At 48.0% G+C, this 21,242-nt stretch overlaps 1 protein-coding gene across 1 annotated transcript in view; it reads left to right on the top strand.

The window, feature by feature from the left end:
• The first annotated feature begins 951 nt into the window (after positions 1-951).
• The window catches only part of SUPT16H (SPT16 homolog, facilitates chromatin remodeling subunit), a 21,814-nt gene continuing 1,523 nt past the window's right edge, over positions 952-21,242 (top strand). Inside the window, exons 1-25 of the mRNA XM_072977008.2 lie at positions 952-1,169; positions 7,636-7,728; positions 7,859-8,029; positions 8,331-8,483; positions 8,593-8,739; positions 9,239-9,390; positions 10,324-10,496; positions 10,627-10,717; positions 10,829-10,902; positions 11,078-11,190; positions 12,185-12,250; positions 12,582-12,677; positions 12,832-12,947; positions 13,755-13,908; positions 14,186-14,313; positions 15,161-15,296; positions 15,469-15,595; positions 15,812-15,930; positions 16,967-17,092; positions 17,217-17,329; positions 17,749-17,824; positions 18,152-18,321; positions 19,159-19,288; positions 19,741-19,867; positions 20,580-20,657. Of these exons, the coding sequence (XP_072833109.1) occupies positions 1,104-1,169; positions 7,636-7,728; positions 7,859-8,029; positions 8,331-8,483; positions 8,593-8,739; positions 9,239-9,390; positions 10,324-10,496; positions 10,627-10,717; positions 10,829-10,902; positions 11,078-11,190; positions 12,185-12,250; positions 12,582-12,677; positions 12,832-12,947; positions 13,755-13,908; positions 14,186-14,313; positions 15,161-15,296; positions 15,469-15,595; positions 15,812-15,930; positions 16,967-17,092; positions 17,217-17,329; positions 17,749-17,824; positions 18,152-18,321; positions 19,159-19,288; positions 19,741-19,867; positions 20,580-20,657 (2,995 nt within the window). The 5' untranslated portion in view covers positions 952-1,103. The remainder of the gene's footprint in view (positions 1,170-7,635; positions 7,729-7,858; positions 8,030-8,330; positions 8,484-8,592; positions 8,740-9,238; positions 9,391-10,323; positions 10,497-10,626; positions 10,718-10,828; positions 10,903-11,077; positions 11,191-12,184; positions 12,251-12,581; positions 12,678-12,831; positions 12,948-13,754; positions 13,909-14,185; positions 14,314-15,160; positions 15,297-15,468; positions 15,596-15,811; positions 15,931-16,966; positions 17,093-17,216; positions 17,330-17,748; positions 17,825-18,151; positions 18,322-19,158; positions 19,289-19,740; positions 19,868-20,579; positions 20,658-21,242) is intronic.

The raw sequence follows: 21,242 nt of genomic DNA, 5'->3' as shown, positions 1-21,242 counted from the left end.
CTATCTACCCTTTTGATACTGGCAGTTTCTAGTGGTGCACGAATAGCTTGCCACAGCCCCGCAATGTGGATCATCACAAACATTTCTGGGAAGATTTAGCACAGGTTCGGATTTCTAGTCTCCTGTCCCTCATAAATGGCCCCCAGAGTGCAGCAAAAGACCTCGAAAGGCACGGAGAAGTCTTGATCTCTAATCCACATGTAGATATCAAATACTGTACGTCATTGTGCAGTAACATCATCTTATGACCACGAGCAAAAAAGAGCATACTGATATGGGCGGTCCACTCTGTTTAATACCATTCGTACTTCTAAGTTCCATAATGGCTGGAGCAACGTGGGCGGCTTGGCCAAGGGCGCATGCGTATTGGGTTGACAGCGAGGGACGGCAAGGGCGGAGCTTCCTGGGTCACGTGCTTGCTGCGCGGAAGGCGGGAAAGCGAGACCTCGGGAAGAGGCGAGCTTTGATCACGTGATGCATACCCCCCTCGCGTTGTTTTACATAAGAGGGCCTCGCGACCCCCGTCGGTGTCGCGCGAGGGGGGCAACGGCGTGCGCATGCGCCTTGGCCTCACTTGAGGAAAACGCGCTACTAAAGGACAAATGTTTCCCACTATCACTCTTTAGTCTAATTGCTGAAGTAAAAGTGATAACTATATAAATATTTATTTATCTTATATATTTATATCCCGCCCATCTGGTCTATATACGACCACTCTAGGCGGCTATTATTCGTCTGAAGGCTGTCCCAAGAATAATACCCTGCTTCCCCGAAAATAAGACAATTGAAAAATCATATTAGGGCTTATTTTCAGGTTACGAAACAGGGTAAATTAAAGGGGGAGGGAGGGGGGAGGGAGGAAGAAAAAAATAAGCCGATTAACGGGAAGCCCCGTTCTGAGAGGAAACGTGACGTGTGACGTCACCGGGGGAGGCGGTTGGTTCAGAGCGGCCCCGGTTTCACTTCCGAGGTCAGAGTGCGGGGTGGAGGGTCGCGGCGGCGCGAGCCCACGGAAGGAGCGCGAGCCAACCAGCGGGAGGGGCGGGGCTTGGGGCCGCGCGACGGAAGGAGCGGAGAGGAGCGGAGGAGGGGGAGCCGCTTCCATGGCGCTGAGTCTGGACCGTGAGGCCTACTACCGCCGCGTCAAGCGTCTCTATAGCAACTGGCAGGTGAGGCTTTGGGAGGGGGTGGTGGTGGGAAGAGGTGGGGGAGGGGGTGGTGGTGGGAAGAGGTGGGGGAGGGGGTGGGGTGGGGGTTGCAAAGGAGACCGAAACCGGAGCGGCCGTGAGGGAGGCCGTGGTGGCCTGGGATCCCGAGCGCCTTCCTTTCCCTCCGTGTGAGACCCTTTCCCCGGGAGCCTTGGGCGCTTGAGACTCCCTAGAGCCCTTAATCCCTCTATTACCCTCCACCACCACCACCCCCGCCGCCATCGCCCTGCAAAGGAGTTCGTCTTCTTCTTGGCTTATCGATCGACTTTTCACCACCTCGGACTACAAGTCCCGTCCTCCCCTGCACGGACTACACCTCCCGTCCTCCCTAGCCAAGAGAGGGAGAAGAGAAGGAGCGAACCTTCCGTCCGGGCACGAGAAGGGAGGCGTGCTCGGCGCTTCCCCTCCCCCCCCCCCCAATTTCCCTTCCTCTGGAAGAACTTTAGCCTCGTCCTCGTGGCCAGGAAATCTCCACATGTTTTTTTCCAGATAATTCCCTCTGCCCTGTGCTTTGTGGTTGTTTTGGAGTCAAGGGGTATTCATTTGCACGTGTCTTAACTAAGATTGTGTGTGTGTGTGTGTGTGTACTTATATACAGTATATAAGTTTTCTGCCCCGCCCCCCCTAGACAGCGTCTACTTGGGGCGGCTTAGAAATATCGTAAACTATCACAAAAACATCATAAACATTAAACAACTGAATCAATAATATACAGTAGTGTATTCAAGATGGGGAGTAATAGAAAACAAGAAGATAGAACTCAAGAATTGACAGAAGGGAAGGCCTGCCTAAAGAGCCAAGTCTTTAAATGGCTCTTTAAAACACCCAATATATAGGTTGATAAATGTGTTTGTGTGGTTATTTAACATTGTAAGCCGCCCTGAGTCCTCACCAGCAGGAAAACGGGGTGTAATTGTTTCAGTAAATATTAAATTATCATATATATCGTGCTAATTAGAAACAGATTGTGATGCTTTTATCCCTGTTTTCCTTCCACTGACAGCTGAAGACCCATCTTTTCAGGCAGGCTTTTCACAGTCGTGATCGAGTCCCTGAATGCCTTTCCACAGTTAAAATAGTTTATGTTTACCCACTTTTAATTATTAAGTTGTATTTTAAGTTGTGTATAGTTTGTTCGTCCTATTGCATTTTTAACTTTAGTCTTTTTGATATTGGGAGATCATGGGGTCTGCTTATCAGGAGAAAAGCGGCCTATAAATAAAACAACTTACAGTGGGGTCTTGACTTGAGAACTTAATCCGTTTTGGAAGGCGGTTCTCAAGTCAAAAAGTCTGTAAGTCAAGTCTCCATTGACCTACAGTGCATTGAAAACCGATTAATCCCGTAACAGGCCGTTTTTATTCCATTTTGGTTTTTTTCTGGTCTGTAAGTAAATTCTCAGGCTGCAAGTCAAACCTAAATTTTGCGGCCAGAGAAGTCTGTAACTCAAAAAGTCTGTAAGTCAAGCTGTCTGTAAGTCAAGGGTCCACTGTATTGTGGTGGTGTATATTGTAGCTGTTTGCTGCATCAGGTGTGGGAAGTGGTTGTAACATAGTTGATGGATGGACACAAAAGAAGCGCTGCTAGTATAGTTGTTGCTTTTTCTTGCCTCTTTCAGAAGCTGAGTTATCACAGTCATCTTGTTTCTTGATACAGACAGGAACATTGTGCCTGAGAGGGAGGGTGATTTTTTAAATTTTATGTTTTATTTATTTATTTATTATACTTATATCCCGTCTATCTAGTCAATTTGCTCAGACCTGCTTTATAGTCCTCTTGGTCTTGTCTTTATAGCTGATCCACTGGTTTTTAACATTTTTGTTTGCTCCTGTGCTACATTTTATATGCCTCCCACATTTTCTCAGTAACTTTCATGCGTTGTGGTGCTGCTGTGTACGGGTGGTGGTCAAAACTGGCTAATGTGCCATTGTTACCTGTGGGGCCCCCAGAAGGCTTCTGGAAGATTCAGGTCAAGATACAGATTGTTTTTCAGCAGTTTTGGTAGAAGAGATGATAGTGCTAGCAGGTACTGGGGGCCTAAAGCTTTGAATCATGGTGTAGGTTTGAAGAAAAGCATGAGCTGCTGGAGGAAAAGAGATAAGAAATGGAGAAGATGTTACCTGAGATTTTTGTATGCAGTTGTTAGGCTGAAAACCTATTGGGCCAGGTCTGAAATTATAGGAGGTAATGGGGACTTCCATGTTGAGCAGGAAAGACTTAATGTGACATCTGTTACTATTTGATGTAGAACATAAATTGTTGTGCTATATTTTTTGGTCCAATTTCCTGGGGCTTTTGATACCTGGTGCCGAATAATTTTATTTCTTGAATTTATGTACCTCCCCATTAGTGCAGTGCACTGTTCTGAGTCGTATACTGTTAAGGAGATTATAATAATTGTCTATTGCATAAAAACAGATAAGTTAAACCAAAAAAAACTCCAAGAGGCCCATATGGTAAAAATTAAAATGCAGAGTGCAAGGCATTTGAACATTTGGGGACCCAGGTTTAGAAGCCTCCGATGCATCAACCAAACCGTTGGTCAAGTGAGATGGAAATTCCATGATGAACCTTGTGGAGGTTGGGCCTTCCAGCTTGAGTATGCAAATGGTTTCGGGGTGGTGTTGGTGTTGATCTGTTAGACAGAGTCCTTTGAAGCCCTTTAAGGGGTCTATCAGCAGCCTCCTCCATCAGCTTGTTGCCTTCACATTTTTCCTGGAGGCAGAGACTTAAATCTTGGTAAATCAGCGGTGAACAATTTGAGGGGCTTGTAGGACCAGCCGGTGTCCCCAGCCTCCTCTGAGGGCTGCATGGAGCTGAAAAAAATGGCAATTTGGAGCCCATTTTTATAACGTAAACAGGAAGTGACAGAAGGGCACTTGCAATTTTGCTTTGATGTTGTGCTTTCCCCAAAGGCCCAAAAGCGAAAATCACTTCTGGATGCCTAAAAAAACCCAAACCAAACCCAAAAACCTTTATATTCTGTGAATATTTTATTATTTTTAATGAGGGAGCCATGGGGGGACATCATACTTTGTTCACCCCTGGGGCACAGGGATTTCCCCCACTATTTCATCTTCTTCAATCTGTTGTGTGTAGGGGACTTAGCCTGATTTTATGAAGGCTGATACTACAGCGTCTGAAGGACTGTATTTCTCTTTATGAGCCTGTCTAGATCTTAAGATCCTCAGGAGAGGGTTTTATCTTTATCACCTCCTCCTCCTAAGCATGCTTGATAAGAATCAGAGCAGGGCGACTGACTCCAGGCTACTACCGTACTCCCTTTGCTTTGGGGGGCGAGGCTAGCCAGGTCCCTTCTGTTCTTCAGCTGACAGATGGAAACATTTAAAGAAGCCTTTGGCCACTCACTCATCACAGACCTTTTCATGGCAGTTGCTTTGTTGTTGTTACTGTGTTGCTTGAATTGGCTTTAAAGGGTTCTGAAATCTAGTAACTGTAGCTGTATTTGTTTTAGTACACTAAGGATGATTTAATGCTGTAATTTATTGTATTTTACATCTGTTCTTGTAGCAATATATTGTAAACCATCTTATTTATTTATTATGTTTATTTATAGGGGACTCAAGGTGGCTCACAACAGATAAAAAATTTTAAAAGCACTATATAAATATCACTTATATCAATGTGTGTTTAAGATTAAAAATTAAGTATTTATTTATTTATTTTATGCCCCACCTATCTGGTGCCATGACCAGTCTAGGAGGCTAAGTAAACATAAAATAAAGCATAAAAAGAATTCATAATCATTTGGGCTTCTCCAAATGATCGATATTAATGATTTTGTTTTCATGAAATAATTTATCTAGATAGGGAAACATTTGTTGCTGGAGCAGCAAAAATGTTGATAATGCTGCATCTGGGTACTTTCTGCTTTATTTTTCATAAGACTACACTCAGAACTGAAAGATAAGTTTAGCAAAACAGTGTTATGCCTTGCACCCCATACAATCATAAAATTATAGATTTGGAAAAGTTCTCAGGGCCATCTAGTTAACTCCCTGCTAGTGCAGAGAATGGACCCTACTTCTACATTTTCATCGTTCCATGCTTGCTGTATGGGTAAGCAAAAATATATTTCCTTTAAGGAGAAGCAATAACTGGCGTGGAGTGTTTAATGAATGATAGGGAGAGGAATGGTAAACAGCTGACAGAATAGGGAAAAAATGAAATAGCAAAACAGGTGGAGGTGTATAAAAAAAGAAATAACAATTTCTTGAGAAGCTGTTGGTGATGGTGGAAGTGAAAACTGTCATAGAAATTGGTGAAGGAACTGGACATTTTAATGTGACTATGACTGGCCACTTGCATCTTTCTCAGAACCTGTATGCTGTATCTCCAAAACGCAGAAGGTAACAACAACTAGAAGAATTTTTGTTCTAATTGAGCTCTTTCTTGGCATGGAATATCTAAATAATCCTGCCAATGCAAATTTGAAAGCAAATGTAGGTTCTTGCAGTTTGGAAGGGCCTGAGGGACTTACGGCATCTCTACAGAGATTCTCTGTCTCTGAGTGGTTTACAACAGCCCTACACTGGTGCAAAAAAGCATTAAGTCTTGGATGTTGGGTTGATGCTGAAGCCCTGGATTATTACAGTACAGCTATGGCTCCTGGGTGGGTTAGTTAGTTAGTTTTTTAAATTCCAGCATTGCTTGTTGGGGCAACAGAGAAATTTTCCAACTCCTCCAGTGAAACTCACATATTCCGTTTTGCAGGCAGGATTGCTGGGCTGAGAAACAAGGAGAGCTTACACCTGGCCTGCATGTAGCCCCCAGTTGCTTTTAAATGGGAGCAGAGGCCACGTAAGCTACCGTTGAGACTGGTTGTTTTAGGTTTTTCTGGCTGTTTGGACGTGTTCTGGAGGTTTTTCTTCCTGAGGTTTTGCCAGTCTCTGTGGCCTGCATCTTCAGAGGACAGGACTTAGAACACAGACAGAGTCCTCTGAAGATGTGGCCACATAGACTGGCAAAGCATTAGGAAGAAAAATCTCGAGAGCACGGCCAAACAGCCTGAAAAACTTACAACAACCATTGGATCCCATGAAAGCCTTCGAGAATACATTACCCTTGAGACTCCTGGGCCAAATGGAGCACTTAATTGAATGGAAAGGATTTATGGTCTACTAACTAGCATACAACTGGACAAAAATTGTCAAGGGGAACCTTTACCTTTACCTAACTAGCATACAGAATACTTTCCCTTTTTAAAAGTGTTCCAGAAGAAAAGTAGGTACATTTGTGCAAGAGCAGAAACACTTGTTCTTGTGTCAGCTTTTCTTTTCTTTTTTCTGCCCCTTTGGCCACAAGCTCAACTAAGCTCAACACACCAAGATTCCACTTGCAATAGTTTGTTGTGAGGCATTGTTTGTTTCTTACGGATGCTGACGCTCTGGCTGAGGATGTTTGCACTTTTGTAGCTGGAACCGACATGAATTTGACCCAACTCCGGGAGGCAGTGGAAGACAGGAGGGCCTGGCGTGCTCTGTTCCATGGGGTTGTGAAGAGTCGGACATGAGTTAACGACTAAACAACAACAAGCTGGAATAATGCCACCCATGGAGATGACAGATGTATTAGCAGCCCTATCATTCAGAGGAAGAAGAACTTTTGTACCAACCCTCTATCCTAATTTGTTTATGTTGGGATCCTCCATTTTCCCCCTAAAGGTCTGGAGAGGCACAGCTTTAAAAAACCAACAATTCATAAGTGGAGAACCCACCAAATATCAAATGAGGACCAGGCATGCTCAGCTGGCTGAACAGGCAATTTGGAAGAGGATAGGCAGGAAAGTTGTAGGTGGGGGCTAGAGGGGGCTGGAATCTGGTAGAGCAGAACTGCCTGCTGCAACATTTTATTGCAGCTGCTACTTGTGGATTTTTAATGACACTGTTCATTCAGGAAGCTTTGTTATCATCACAGGATAGCAGCCTTTGCCCTCCAACTGTTAGACTGCCATTTCCCATCCTTTTTAGCCGGCCTGCCTGCCCTCGTGGTGGGCACCAGGTTGAAGAATGTTTCTGTGGCTGATGAAACAATGAAAGGGAAGAAAAAGTGGCGCTTAGAGTTTGGGATGGGGGAAAAATAACCCACCCAGTGACATAAGGGTGTCATGGAGTTTAGAGGAAGAGGGCATGATCCAAGGAAAGAGCAGGCCACCCAGGTTCTGCCCATGGCCACTCGGAACACTCTTGTTGCTAGAAGATAAAAGTGTATTTCTTTATTCTTTAATATTCTTCATGTCTGAGAAAGGTATTGTGCACCCAGTGTCACATCCTCCACCTGTGTAACATTCCTCATGTGGGCAATAAAATTTGCTTTGGGCCTTCATGTAGCAAAAGCCTGATCTTTGGGTCTTATGGGGCAAAACCCTTACATTTTTAAACTTTACGGGATTTTTGTTCTCCGGCAGAAAGGAGAAGATGAATATGCGACCATCGACGCCATTGTCGTCTCCGTGGGAGTGGACGAAGAGACCGTCTATGCCAAGTCCACTGCCCTGCAGGTGAGCGAGGCCAGGAGAGACCATGGAGGTCTCCATCCATGCTGTGTAGGGCTCCACATGGGGAGCAGTGGTGATGGTTTTGTAGAAAAGGCCCCTTTGTGTGCCTGACTGGGTTCTTTCCCTCATTTAGACATGGCTTTTTGGCTACGAACTCACGGACACAATCATGGTTTTCTGTGAGGATAAGATCTTCTTCATGGCCAGCAAGAAGAAGGTGGAGTTCCTGAAGCAAATTGCCAACAGCAAGAGCAACGAAAGCACCAATGGGGTGCCCGCCATCACGTTGCTGATACGAGAGAAGGTGAGCAAGGGTTCTGGGGTCCAGGCCAGTGCCCCTCCTTGGTTTATAGGAGGTCCCACGTTCAAACTCCAGGGTCCCTCAAGTAGAATTAGGAAGAAATTCTGTCCTAAAAACCTGGGAAGGGCACTGCCCGTCAGAGTTGGCAGTACAGAGCAGACCCCGAGTCTCACTCCTGTCTAACTGCACAGACTGCATTGCTTATAAATCTGAAAGGGGAGAGATTTAGGACTGACGTGCATGCTGAAAAAACCTCCTTCTCCTTCCCCACCCTTCTTTCTCCTCTGCCCCCTCTCCATTCCAGAACGAGAGCAACAAGGCCAACTTTGACAAGATGATCGAAGCCCTGAAGAGCAGCAAGAATGGCAAGCGCATTGGGGTCTTCAGCAAGGACAAGTTTCCCGGAGAGTTTATGAACAGTTGGAACGATGCTCTCAGCAAGGAAGGCTTTGAGAAGGTGAGGAGAGCTGCATTTTCCCCCCACCCGCCCCCGCCCCAAGCACAGGAAGGAACAGGCGGGGGGGCGGAAGGTTCCTCTTGCTTATATTATTCTTCCTCTGAGGCAGGTGGACATCAGCGCTGTGGTGGCCTATACCATTGCTGTGAAGGAGGATGGGGAGATCGCCCTGATGCGCAAAGCCGCTGCTATCACTTCCGAGGTCTTCACCAAGTTCTTGAAGGACCGCGTTATGGAGATCGTGGATGCTGATGAGGTGAGGAGACATCCCGGCCCTGGGGTTGGCCACTCAGGTCAGAGGCAGGAGAGCCTTTATGCCTTCCTACACTGCAGAATCTGCATTGCTGTCGTGTCCTAGACGCAGGTGCCAGCACTGCGGAAGCGTCGGGCAAATTGGAGCCCTGCGTGGCAGTCTTCCTCTGATCTAGTATGTGTATGCAAGCATCTGGGGACAGACGTGGCCTTTTGTGTTGTGCGGTGTTTATGTTCTGCCTTCCCTTTAATGTGCTGAGCACAGCAAAGGTGCCTCTCCTCCGCACTGTATCCTCACTACCGTTCTGTGAGGGATGTGGGTCAGGCTGATAGACTGTGGCTGGCCCAAGGCCGCCCAGTGCGTTTCAGGACTAAGGGGGTTTGGAATCACATCTCCAGAGATCTGACCCAACACAAGGAAGGCGTATCTCTCCTGCCCCGTAACACCCACCCCTCATCCTGGAGGCTGTATTGACAGTGGAATCCTCTTCATCTCTCGGCAGAAAGTACGGCACAGCAAGCTGGCAGAGTCTGTAGAGAAGGCCATTGAGGAGAAGAAGTACCTTTCGGGGGCAGACCCTTCCACTGTGGAGATGTGCTACCCTCCTATTATCCAGAGCGGGGGAAACTATAATCTCAAGTTCAGTGTCGTCAGGTAGGTGCACTTCGGCGGGCTTAAGGTGCATTTGTTTCCATCAAGAAGATTGAAATTGCTGTGGGGGAAAACGCCTCCTATGTTGCCGTCCGTGCACCCTCACAGCAATCCGGACCAATGAATTGGTTGGTGTCATCATTAGAATATTCCAGTTTGCAGCTTATTGCACTTGATGTGAGGGGAAGCTAAGTTCTCTGATCGTGCCACCCAAATGCCAATCATGCTGTGCTGTTATACCTGCTTGGAGCCAGAAGAGTAGAGAGCTGAAGGTTGTAAATTTAATTTTCTTTTAAATATATATTTCCCCACCCCTTTTTCTGGAAGCTCAGACTATAAAATGGCGGCTCAGGATAATCGATGCATAAAGTACTTTGTCTCAGGTAAACAAAAGCTGAGTTGATTGATGATAGGAGTCTGTGCTGAAGTTCCAATTACAGTGGTGCCTCGTTTGACGATGTTAATTTGTTCCAGCAAAATCGCTGTAGAGCGAAAACGTCAAGTAAATTAAAAAACCCATTGAAATGCATTGAAAACCGTTCAATGCATTCCAATGGGCTGAATACCTGCTCCTCCAGTGAAGATCCTCCATATGGTGGCCATTTTCTGGTGTCTGTTAAGCGAAAAATCAGTCCTGAAAACCACAGGGGGCTATTTTCTTCAGCCAGCGGCCATTTTGAAACCCGACAATCAGCTGTTTGCTGATCGTCGTAAAGCGAAAAATCGGTTCCCAAAGCAGAGAACCGATCAACGTGAAGCGAAAAAACCCATCTAAACATTGTTTTGCAATCGCAAAAGCGATCGCAAAAACGTCAACGTTAAGTGGATTTGTCGTTAAATGGGGTAATCGTCCAGTGGGGCACGACTGTACGGTTTTGCCTGGCCGGAGAGCTCCCGGTCCTCATTCTCCGTGTGGACCTCTTTCTCTCTCCCCAGTGAGAAGAGCTACTTGCACTTTGGTACGATCACGTGCGCCATGGGCATCCGCTACAAATCCTACTGCTCCAATCTGGTGCGCACCCTCATGGTCGACCCACCCCAGGAATCTCAGGACAACTACGCCTTTCTGCTGCAGTTGCAGGAGGAAATGCTGAAAGAACTGCGGCCTGGTGAGTAATGGGGATGTTGGGGATGCAGCCAGGCGTAGCAGGCCAGAGGCTTCCTGCAGGGGATGGGAGGGCACGTGTTGAAACCACTCAAGCAGAATTGCCTCCCCCTTTTTCTCTCCCTTTCTGTCAGGCGTGAAGCTGTGTGAGGTGTACGCCGCTGTCATGGACATGGTGAAGAAGCAGAAGCCAGAACTCGTGAACAAAATCACCAAGAATTTGGGGTAAAAAGCTTTGCCTTCTGGGCCAGAGGCCTTCTTGCAAGGTTACAGGCTCACGAGAGGCATAGCTGGAGAGGTCCGTGTGTGTGTGTTTTTTTTTTTCTTCTCCCCCAGATTTGCCATGGGTATTGAGTTCAGGGAAGGCTCGCTCGTGATCAACAGCAAAAACCAGTACCGTCTCAAGAAAGGTGCGAACGTTTCCCCCTTGCTATGGATAGGAAAAATAGATGGGTGCAGAGAGGGCTTCTTTGTTTCTCCCTTGCACTATCGTCCAAGATTCCCAGATGTGTTGGGAGTGGACACTCCAGAAAGCCTTCAAGAAGCCACCCTCTCCTTTCTGAAGTTGTGTTTTGTCCGCCGCAGGGATGGTGTTCAGCCTCAACGTGGGACTCTCAGACCTGCTCAACAAAGAAGGAAAGAAGCCAGAGGAAAAAACGTATGCCTTGTTCATTGGGGACACTGTGTTGGTGGAAGAGGTGAGTGTGAGGGGAAAGAGGAACCCCAGGAGGAGGAGAATGAGGGTGAAACACGAAATGGACCGCAGCTATCTAAGGGAACCAAACCATCCGTCAGTGTTGACGCTCCCTCCGGGGGGCAGGGAGGCTTTGCCTATATTAAGTCATTGATTCTGCCTTTGTAGGAACACTGCTATTGTCACCTAGCCGTCTTGGTGGTTCTGCAAGGCCTGGATCCATTTGGTAGTTCCCATGGGAGCATCAACCCTTGAATCAGTGGGACTTGCATAAGCATTGATGTGCCAGCCAGCAGTTGATTCCCTGGGTCTGTGCTAGTTAGGACAATGCATTGGACTTAGACCCTGGTCTGTGTTCTCTCCCAAATCTTGCACACCTGGTTCGCTTGGAAAGGGACTGAATGTGGGGATTGGGCATGTCATCGGTACCACATAACTGTGGGGTGCTGGGGGCCTGGTTGGCGTTTTTGTCCTACCCACTTCATTCGTTATCGATATCAGCAAAGAAGAGTGCAGGACTGTAACTTTCCCTGCTCTCCTCTCCCGCGCTTATCAGAGGTGAAAATCATCAGTCCAACCTCCAACAGGTGGTTTCCAGGATGTGCCTCCCTCACCAGTTTGCTGTACATGCATAGAGTCCATCCTTTAGCCCCCCCATTTGCCTGCCTGCTGAGCAAGAGTAGGCTCTGTCCTGGTAGGAAGTCAGGAAGACACCCCAGAATTACACACGTCAGATTTTCTTTAGGGACTGAGGGGGAGTGAAGAGCACTGGTGTTGCATATCTTTCCACAGTTCCGGATTCATCAGGGGCTTTAGAGCAGGGAACTTAAACCCTTGGGAGTGTTGTGCCTTGGATGCATCTTATCAGAAGAAACACCCTCCACCCCACTGGCCTGGCCTTTGGCCATAACTTATCTGTGCACCGTCTGAAAAATAAACTCTTCTGAGTCTCTTTCTCTCTCCATCTCTCCCCACCCTCCACCCTGCCCCTTTCTCAGGATGGTCCAGCTACCCTCCTCACTTCCGTCAAGAAGAAAGTCAAGAACGTCACCATTTTACTCAAGGTGAATCTGGCGAGGTGTCCCCTCAAGGTCCGAAGCTGGGTGGGCATGGGGCAGCCTGGGCAAATCCAAAGGCCGTTTCTCCCTCTCAAGCCACAATGGATTGGTTTGCACCCATTTTGTGAGAAACTGGAAGAACTGCATTCAGGGACGTTGGAAGGCTTGATTATAGAGGTGTTGATTCATATTTTATGGGGAATTTCCAGATAGAGATAACCTCAAACAAGCGTGGAGACCAAAGCCAAGTTTGCTCTCATAATCTCTCTCTCTCTCTCTCTCTCTCTTTCTCCCCTTGTGTGTGTGTGTACTTCTGTGTTCTGAATTTCTTTCACAGAAGGAAGATGAGGAGGAAGTGGAAGAAGAAGATGATACCGAGGGAATCCTACTTGGGAGAGGTTCCCGGGCAGCCCTACTTCCAGAAAGAACTCGGGTACGAAAGAATTAGGGGGAGATTGGGGTAGGAAACCGTGGGTTTCCGTGTGGGAAATTGCCAGCTGGTGAGGTGTCCATTCACTGTGAGGCAGGGTGGTCTTGCAGTGTCATGTGAGCCGATTTCACATTGGTGGATCCTCCACCCTGTTTAGAACGAGCTGACTGCAGAAGAGAAGCGCAGGGCGCACCAGAAAGAACTGGCTGCACAGCTCAACGAGGAGGCCCGCAGGCGCTTGACAGAACAGAAGGGAGAGCAGCAGATCCAGAAGTGAGTCAAAGGCGTGTGCGGGGGAAGGCGCGGATGTGGCCCCTCATGGCTTCAAGACAACAAGGTGTGAGGATGCCTTCCTAGAGGCAGGAGCGTGGGAAACACCTGTGGTCCCTTGTCTGGTGCTTCCCTCTGCCAGACATTCAAAGGGCACTTTTTGAAGGTGGGCTGCAGGGGCTGTTTTATTGACCCCCGGATCCACCAGAGGGCCACACCAGCCCCTCGATATTGAAACCCCACAAAGTTGGGTGGGGAAAACCCGTTTGATTTGAGAGAAAGCAGAATCTCTGCTAAAACTTTTTTTAAAAATAATTTTATTATAAACTACAACATAAAATACATAAACCAAAATTCAAATCAATTGTGTTCCCCACCGCCCTAGTTGGGACCTCTTGCAGTAGTCTTCCAAAACTCTTCTGCATGCTTTTCCCTTGTATTCTTACGGAAGGACATCTGTGTTAAAGAGTTTCCACCACCTCAGGACAAGCTTCAGTGCACAGACATTCATGTGGAGGACAGCCGGCGTGGGGTCACTGTTGTGTGGTTGTACAGGTTTTGTTAACAGGATTTTGGCTGATGTGTTTTAGAGGGAGACGCACCCTGTCTGGTGGGGAAGGGATCAGGTTTTAAGAGCTGCAAAAAAAAAAAAAAAAAAAAAAAGCTTTGGCTGCACGATTCCCACTCTTGGTCTAGAAACTTTTATTTACTGCTGGCTGAATGTTCTTGTCAAGTGTTGGTTACCATCTCACCAAGCCTTAGATGAGTTGTTGAAAGCAGTTTCTCCACCTTTCTGGTTCCTCCTTACAGGGCTCGTAAATCAAACGTTTCCTACAAAAACCCCTCCTTGATGCCCAAGGAGCCTCACATCCGGGAGATGAAGATCTACATCGACAAGAAATACGAGACGGTCATCATGCCTGTCTTTGGAATTGCCACCCCTTTCCACATTGCCACCATTAAGGTACGGCAGTGGCCGCAGCAGCTGCTGGGGACCCAGAGGTGGACTGGTTCTGATGGCCAAGGCAGTTTAGTGGCTCGTGGGTTGAGTTGTGCGGGAAGGGACTGATCACAGCAGCAGGCAGTCACATGGTGTCTGTGACCGCAACAACCCAGGAGCCTTTCCCATAGACAATATATTGATTGTGTGGAGAAAGAGAGGGTTTGGAACCAGGGGCATACTGGATAAAGCCAAAGGCTCTCATCAAAAAGGTCTCATCTCTATGCTGCTTCCTTTTCAGAACATCAGTATGTCAGTGGAAGGCGACTATACCTATCTGAGAATCAACTTCTACTGCCCGGGCAGTGCCCTGGGTCGCAATGAGGGAAACATCTTCCCAAATCCTGAAGCCACTTTTGTGAAAGAAATGTGAGTCGTTCTTAACCAAAACGTGGGCTGCTGGGTGTGGCGTTGGTCAAAACCCCTACCTCTTTATGGTATCGTCTTGTAGTTTGGAGTGGGTTGGAGGAATAGTTTGGGGGGCCTGTTACCTGTTGGCGCACCTGCCCCGAAAGAACATCAGCCCATACCACCCAGTCCAGTCTCTCATAGGCAGCCACTCTGAGGGAGGTGCAGGAGGAGTCCACGAAGAACCCAGCTTTTTCGGCTGTGGCCCCACAGCTTTAAGAATTTGCTTAAGAACATTCTCCTCGAGGAGGCCTATAAAGAGATTTTTATCCACTTGGAGCGTGGTTTGTCCGTCAGCCATCTGTGGGTTTCTGTGTACGTTTGGGGTGGTTTTGGAGCGTTAGGTTGAATTTGGGTGGGCTGTTTGAGATCTGACGGAGGGAGATGGAGTGGTGGGTTTAATATTAGTTGGAAGGGTTATGTAAATGATTGCCAAGTCCCCAAGTAGTGCTTTGCACTAAATTGGGTGGTATACAAAGGCCTGGAATGAATGAAAGAATGAATGAATGTCTCTTCTTCTCTCTGCCTCAGAACTTGCCCACTGCCTCATGCCATCCATACATCACAAAACCATGGCCTTCCTCTTCACTTGGTCAGATGGGTTGGTCTTATGAAAGGCTCACCTTTTAGTTTTGTCTTTTCCCGAATGCCTTGCTCTCCCTCCTCCCAGGGGTGAGGCGTCTAAAAGCCGTCTCTGCTGTTGTCGTCCGAAGCACTGGATTTTCGGAGCTTGTCATCCTGAATCTGCCCACACAGCACTGATTTTTTTTCTTTCTCTCACCCGCTCCGCCTTTGCTGTCTCCTCCAGAACGTACCGCGCCTCTAATCTGAAAACCCCCGGGGAGCAGTCTGTGCCCGCTCTCAACCTCCAGAACGCTTTCCGTATCATCAAGGAGGTGCAGAAGCGCTACAAAACCCGTGAGGCTGAGGAGAAAGAGAAGGAGGTGAGAGAGTCCTTGCAGGGTTTTGCAGGGAGCAGGAGGGGCACTTGGAAAGGTGGACATAGGGAGCAGAGCAGGATTGCTGCGTCCGAGCTAGAGCATCTCGCCCGGAAGTGCTGTGGCCTTGCCCAGGGGTTGGTTTCATGATGCTTTTGTTCCTCTTCTTTTTTCCCAGGGAATTGTTAAACAAGACTCTCTGATGATCAACCTGAACCGCAGCAATCCCAAGCTGAAGGACCTTTACATCCGCCCCAACATCGCCCAGAAAAGGATGCAGGGCTCTCTGGAGGCCCACGTCAATGGTACAGTGGGAGCCGAGAGGCTTTCTCATATTCCGAGGGTGGAAGGAGACCGTTCACATCTTCTAAATGATCCTGAGCTGTACTTCAGCTGGGTTGGTTTCTTTCTTCTGTCCTTGGGCCTGAAGGTTTGGCCAGGATTTGGGACAGGATGTGCTTGACAGACCAGCTGAGCCCAGGCGGCTTTCTTTTCTCTCATTCAGCCTTTCTTTTTGGCAGGTTTCCGTTTCACTTCTGTGCGGGGGGACAAAGTAGACATCCTGTACAACAACATCAAACATGCTGTGTTTCAGCCCTGCGACGGGGAGATGATCATTGTACTGCACTTTCACCTCAAGGTGCCTGTCGTCCTTGAGCTAGGAGAGAGTGGCAAGCAGATAAGGCTTTATTGCAGGGGAGATAGGGGAGAAGTCTGTTGCTTTCCAAACAAACTTACTTACTGGGCTTTTCTGTTCCTGCCCGAACCATCAAACAGAAGAATTGCCTCTTGGCATTCAGATTTACATTCTATACCTAGAGTGTTGGGCATAGGTAGCTACAGAATTAAGATTTTCTAAAATGGTTTGGGGAGTGGGTGAAGTTCCAGATTTTGAACGACCGTCGGGCCCCACACAGATGCTAGAAAACACAGAATATAGCAAATGCTATTTGAATAGCTAACACCATATCATGGTCTTTGGCTCTCTCTAGTGACCAGTTCTGATAACTTCATCATTAAAAATAGATATTCCTAAGATTTTTCTTTTAAAATTTAAAAAATTTTCAGACGGTGCCTAAGTGAATCCACAGATACAGGTTCCTACTGTATAACTTCTATCAGACCTAGGCAACCCAACCAGGAGGATAGATGTTGGGGATGTTGTACTTCACAATGTGTGAAGTGCCACACATTTCCAACTCCTGCCTTAGAAATTAACTACATGTGAGAAGAAGCTTTGAAACTATAGAGACAGTTTCCACTGGAAGCTCCGAAGTTGAAGCAGAATAGCTCATTTGGTAATAGACAGAGGCCGGCCAGCTTCTCCCAGGCTAGCAGAAGCATAATAAAGCCCGCTGGTGCTTCCCAACCTTGGATCTCCAGATTTTCTGGGACTACATTTCCCAAAAATCACGGCCAGCTCAGCTAGTGGGTGAAGGCTTCTGGGAGTTTTGGTCCGAGAATATCTGGGGACCCAAATTTGGGAACCATTGAAGTGTGCAAAGGAATTGCTCCCAAAGTATAAAGCTTTTCCCCTACTATAATTTTAAGCTTTTATCAGTACAGAGCTTTATTAGCTTAGGGTGTCGTTTTGGGTTTTTGCCAGAACGCTCACTCAGAGCCGTGACTGGTTTTTTTTCCCCCTCCCTTCTCGCTCCTGCTGTCCCCGCTCTCAGAACGCCATTATGTTCGGCAAGAAGCGCCACACGGATGTGCAGTTTTATACCGAAGTGGGCGAAATCACCACCGACCTGGGCAAGCACCAGCACATGCACGACCGTGATGACCTCTACGCTGAGCAGGTGAAAGAGGGGCGGCGGCTTTTGTCCCTGTCCGAGTTGGGGGACGGAGGTGGGAAGCCGATCCCTTTGAGTGGGGCTCTTGCCGGGCGCCGTGGCTGACACTCGCTGGCCCTTCCTTATCCAGATGGAGCGGGAGATGAGGCACAAGCTGAAGACGGCCTTCAAGAACTTCATTGAGAAGGTCGAGTCTCTGACCAAGGAGGAGCTGGAATTCGAGGTGCCCTTCCGGGATCTGGGGTAAGGACTGGGAAGGGTTCCTTTATATTGATCCAACTCTCCAGGTTTCTCTGAAAGATGATATGAATGGGGAGAGAGACGGTTGAGGGACAAACAGCAGAGGATGAGAGGAGTTGGATTGAGTTGCCCTGAGGAGTGTCCAGACCTATGCGACAGATACTGGAGCAAAAATGCCAGAATGGTCGTAGGCTTCTCAAGTATCATAACATCCGCATCAGCAAGGAGCCATGCTTTGTGACACAGGGCCTTGTTGTCCCTTCCTTCTGCCTCCGTGGTTCTCTGGCTTCCCAGGGATGCTGTGGACTCTTGTTTGGCAATCCTGGTTGCTGGTTAGTGGGTTTTTTCTCCTTGCACCAGCTCCTGCTTAATGCTTTTCCCTCCATTTTCTTTTCCCTCTCCTCCCAACTCAATTGCATCAGGTTCAACGGCGCCCCCTACAGAAGCACCTGCCTGCTCCAGCCAACCAGCAGTGCCCTCGTGAACTGTACTGAGTGGGTGAGTTTAAGCGTGGCTTGCTTGGAGGAGATATGCGAAAGTGGGTGGGTGGATGGATGGATGTCAGTGCTGCTGGGGGTGAAAGGGACTCAGGTATCACATCCCACCCAGGAACCTGAAGATGTGGGAGCCATTAGATGACGTCAGCCTTATAAATCCTCTTCCCGCTAGATCTGCAGAACTGGAAGGAGGTTTGACAGGAGGGTCTTGTTGTTTTGTGTTGTGGTTTCCAAGCCTGCCTTCTTATCCATGATCATATTCGCTGACGGCTTATCCTCATGTGCTCAGATGGAAGAACTAACTCCTCCTGCTTTATCCCACCCGTAGCCCCCCTTTGTGGTGACGCTGGATGAGGTGGAGCTGATTCACTTTGAGCGCGTGCAGTTCCACTTGAAGAACTTCGACATGGTCATCGTCTACAAGGACTATAGCAAAAAAGTCACCATGATCAACGCTATTCCTGTGGCTTCTCTTGACCCCATCAAGGAGTGGCTCAAGTACGTTTGGGTGCCGGGTGGGTGGGTGGGTGAGGTCACTTGTCAGCTACCTCACTGGCGCATGATGTTGCTGTACCATTCCTGCAGGTTAGCAGCTGGGTGTACCACTGGCAGGCCCTTCTGCTTCTCCACTCCTGCATCAGTAATGGAGGCGCCCTAGATGGGGGGGGGGGAGTCACTGCTCCAAGCCAACACAGCATGACAGGTTCTGTCAGCTGTATCAATGGGCCTTCTCTGTGGTCACCCCATCCCTTTGGAACTCACTCCCACCTGAGGCACAATAAACCCCATCCTTCCTTGGTTTTAGGAGACGAGTTAAAACGTGCCTCTTTTTACAAGCCTTTGATGGCCTTACCCCATTCATCCTATGGAACAGCTGGGCTTTTTCGTCTTTGTGCTTATGAACTCACCCCGTTTTTGTCGCCTAATGTCGTATTCGATATTTATAACAATTTTATAGTTGCTATTCTTTATCAGTTATTTGATTTTTAGATATTTGTTCCTTGCTTGCTGTTTAGGTGATCTTTAATTGGTTGTGTGTTTTGGGGCCATTGTGATTTGTTGTGTCCTTGTTTGTGATTTGTTAAATAAATAAATGTAACCGTGCCAAGGGTCCTGTATGGGAGGGAGCATTTTTCCTTTATACCGGTGGTCAGGAATCTCTGGCCATCCCGTTTACCTTTGGACTACAGCTCCCATAACCATTCATCCGCTGGCGAGGGCTGCAGAAAGTAGTGGGCCAAAAACGTGAGGGCGGGTGGTGCCTTGAACGGGGATGAGCCCCCTTTCTTTCAGCCCTTGGCGTTGATCCGGTCTCTCCCTCTCCTTCCCCGCCAGCTCTTGCGACATCAAATACACCGAAGGGGTGCAATCCCTCAACTGGACCAAAGTCATGAAAACGATCATGGACGACCCGGAAGGCTTTTTTGAGCAAGGCGGGTGGTCGTTCCTTGAGCCCGAAGGAGAGGTAGGTGGAGTTGGGTCCAAAAGCAGGGAGGCAGGGGCTAAAGCAGAGAGTGGAACCCAAGAGGCATTCATTCTTCATCCTCCTGTGACTTCTGTTTGAAAGGATAGCGACTTCAGAGGCAGAAATGCCAAGGTGGGAGAAGACAGGGAGAAGTCAGTCTTGTGGCTTACACAGTTTGGGAATGCAAGCGCCACATTCCTCCAGAACATGAATGTGGGAGTACTGAGCCTCTAACTACTCCCTCCCCAACAATGCCAGTCCCCCCCCCATATCTACGTTGTATGGACCGAACATAGCAGAACTGTAAGATGCTTTGCAGTTTTGGAGACCCTTAGAATGACACTGTCATCCTGGATTAAGTTTCTCACCATCAGAACAGCCTTCATCCAGACGGCTCCGATTTCCTTGTCTGTGGATGAAACTGCTTCGCCACCGTTCCTTTTCTCTTCTAGGGAAGCGACGCTGAATCTGGAGGCTCAGGGTCCGAGATGGAAGACGAGACTTTCAACCCTTCCGAGGAAGAGGATGATGAAGAGGAGGACACCGATGAGGACTATTCCTCAGAGGCAGAGGAAACTGGTGAGGCGGCTGCCCTTCAGAAACGGAAAGGCCTCTCAAGAGGAGATGGTGGTCCTCCTCTTTACACCGACGCCCCCTCTACTCTCCACCATGTGTCTTTGTGGGTGCCTGCTTTAGCAGTTTTCCCTAAGGCTTGGGGAAAGTTTTTTGTGCTGTTTAACTGTAATCCCCCTAGCCAGCGTGGTGATGGGTCATGTTGGCTAGAGGATTCTGGGTTTGGAAGTTCTTTTCTTTCTTCCCTTCTCTGTCCACAGCTAGTGGCAACGAGAGTTGACTCGCTTGAATCAATGGAACTTACAAAGGAGTTGGCTCACCAAATCTCCATTGATTCAATGGGCCTGTTGTACTGTGATTAATTATGCCAAGCAACAGGATTTTGGCCATTCTCTTACAAAGGGGAATTAGAGTTTATCATTTCTAATCTTTAGTGACGTCTTTGAGCTTTAACTTGTTTTAAAAGTTTGTTTCTTTCATTAAACATATGAAAATAAATTTCATCCGTCCTTCCATTTGGCATTCCTGACCCTAAACCCCACCGGTTTCAAATAAGGATTAAGAAGAACTAAAGTGATCTGGATCCATATTGTTATATGTTGGGGAAGTAGGGTGAAATCAAGCCGAGAAGGCCTGGCAAAAGATAAGGAGCCTATGTTTGCCGATACCTGCCCATGTGATGTACGGCCTCTGATTCTGAACCCCCTTCTCTTGGCAGATTACTCCAAGGAATCCTTGGGCAGCGAAGAGGAGCGAGGCAAAGACTGGGATGAGCTGGAGGAAGAAGCACGGAAAGGTATGAGCGCTTTCCTTTTTCCAGTTCTTCCCTTTGCATTTCTTGGCATGAATGAAATCAGCCTGCTTCCGTTCATCAGTTGTTTATGAGAAGAGCAAGCTGCCTTAGGTCTGGGTCAGAAGCTGGGTCTTCTTCGCCTGGTATTTCCATGAACCTTTGGCAGGGGTTGCCCAGAATTTCTGCCTGGAGATGCTTGGCATTGAAGTTGGGGCCTTCTGTCCAAAAAAGCCCCCTGCTCATCCCGTGACCTGTAGCGCCTCTTCGTCCCTGGAGATGTCCGGGCCTGATCCTAGTTAGCATCCAAAATTAGACAAGATCAGGGATGCTCGGGGGTCAGGTGGAGGTATTAAGGAAGCCAGGGGGAAAACTAAGCTGTGATAGGAAGCTTGAGCTTGGTCTGGGGGGGAGGGGGTGGGGAACGGGACTTTTTCGGTTCCTGGGTCCTCCAGGGAGGAGCCAAACAGACCCCTCAAAAGGTGCCACAATGAAACTGGAAGAAACTGGGAGTCCACTTCCAATCTGAAGCAAGGTGGGTTTGTTTGTATACTGTACATGCGTGTTTGTATACGTGCTGAAGGTCAATAC

Source organism: Pogona vitticeps, chromosome 6, assembly GCF_051106095.1.
Source record: "Pogona vitticeps strain Pit_001003342236 chromosome 6, PviZW2.1, whole genome shotgun sequence".
NCBI lineage: Eukaryota > Metazoa > Chordata > Lepidosauria > Squamata > Agamidae > Pogona > Pogona vitticeps.
The sequence above is the reverse complement of the archived record's forward strand: the minus strand, read 5'-3'. Positions and strand labels throughout refer to the sequence as shown.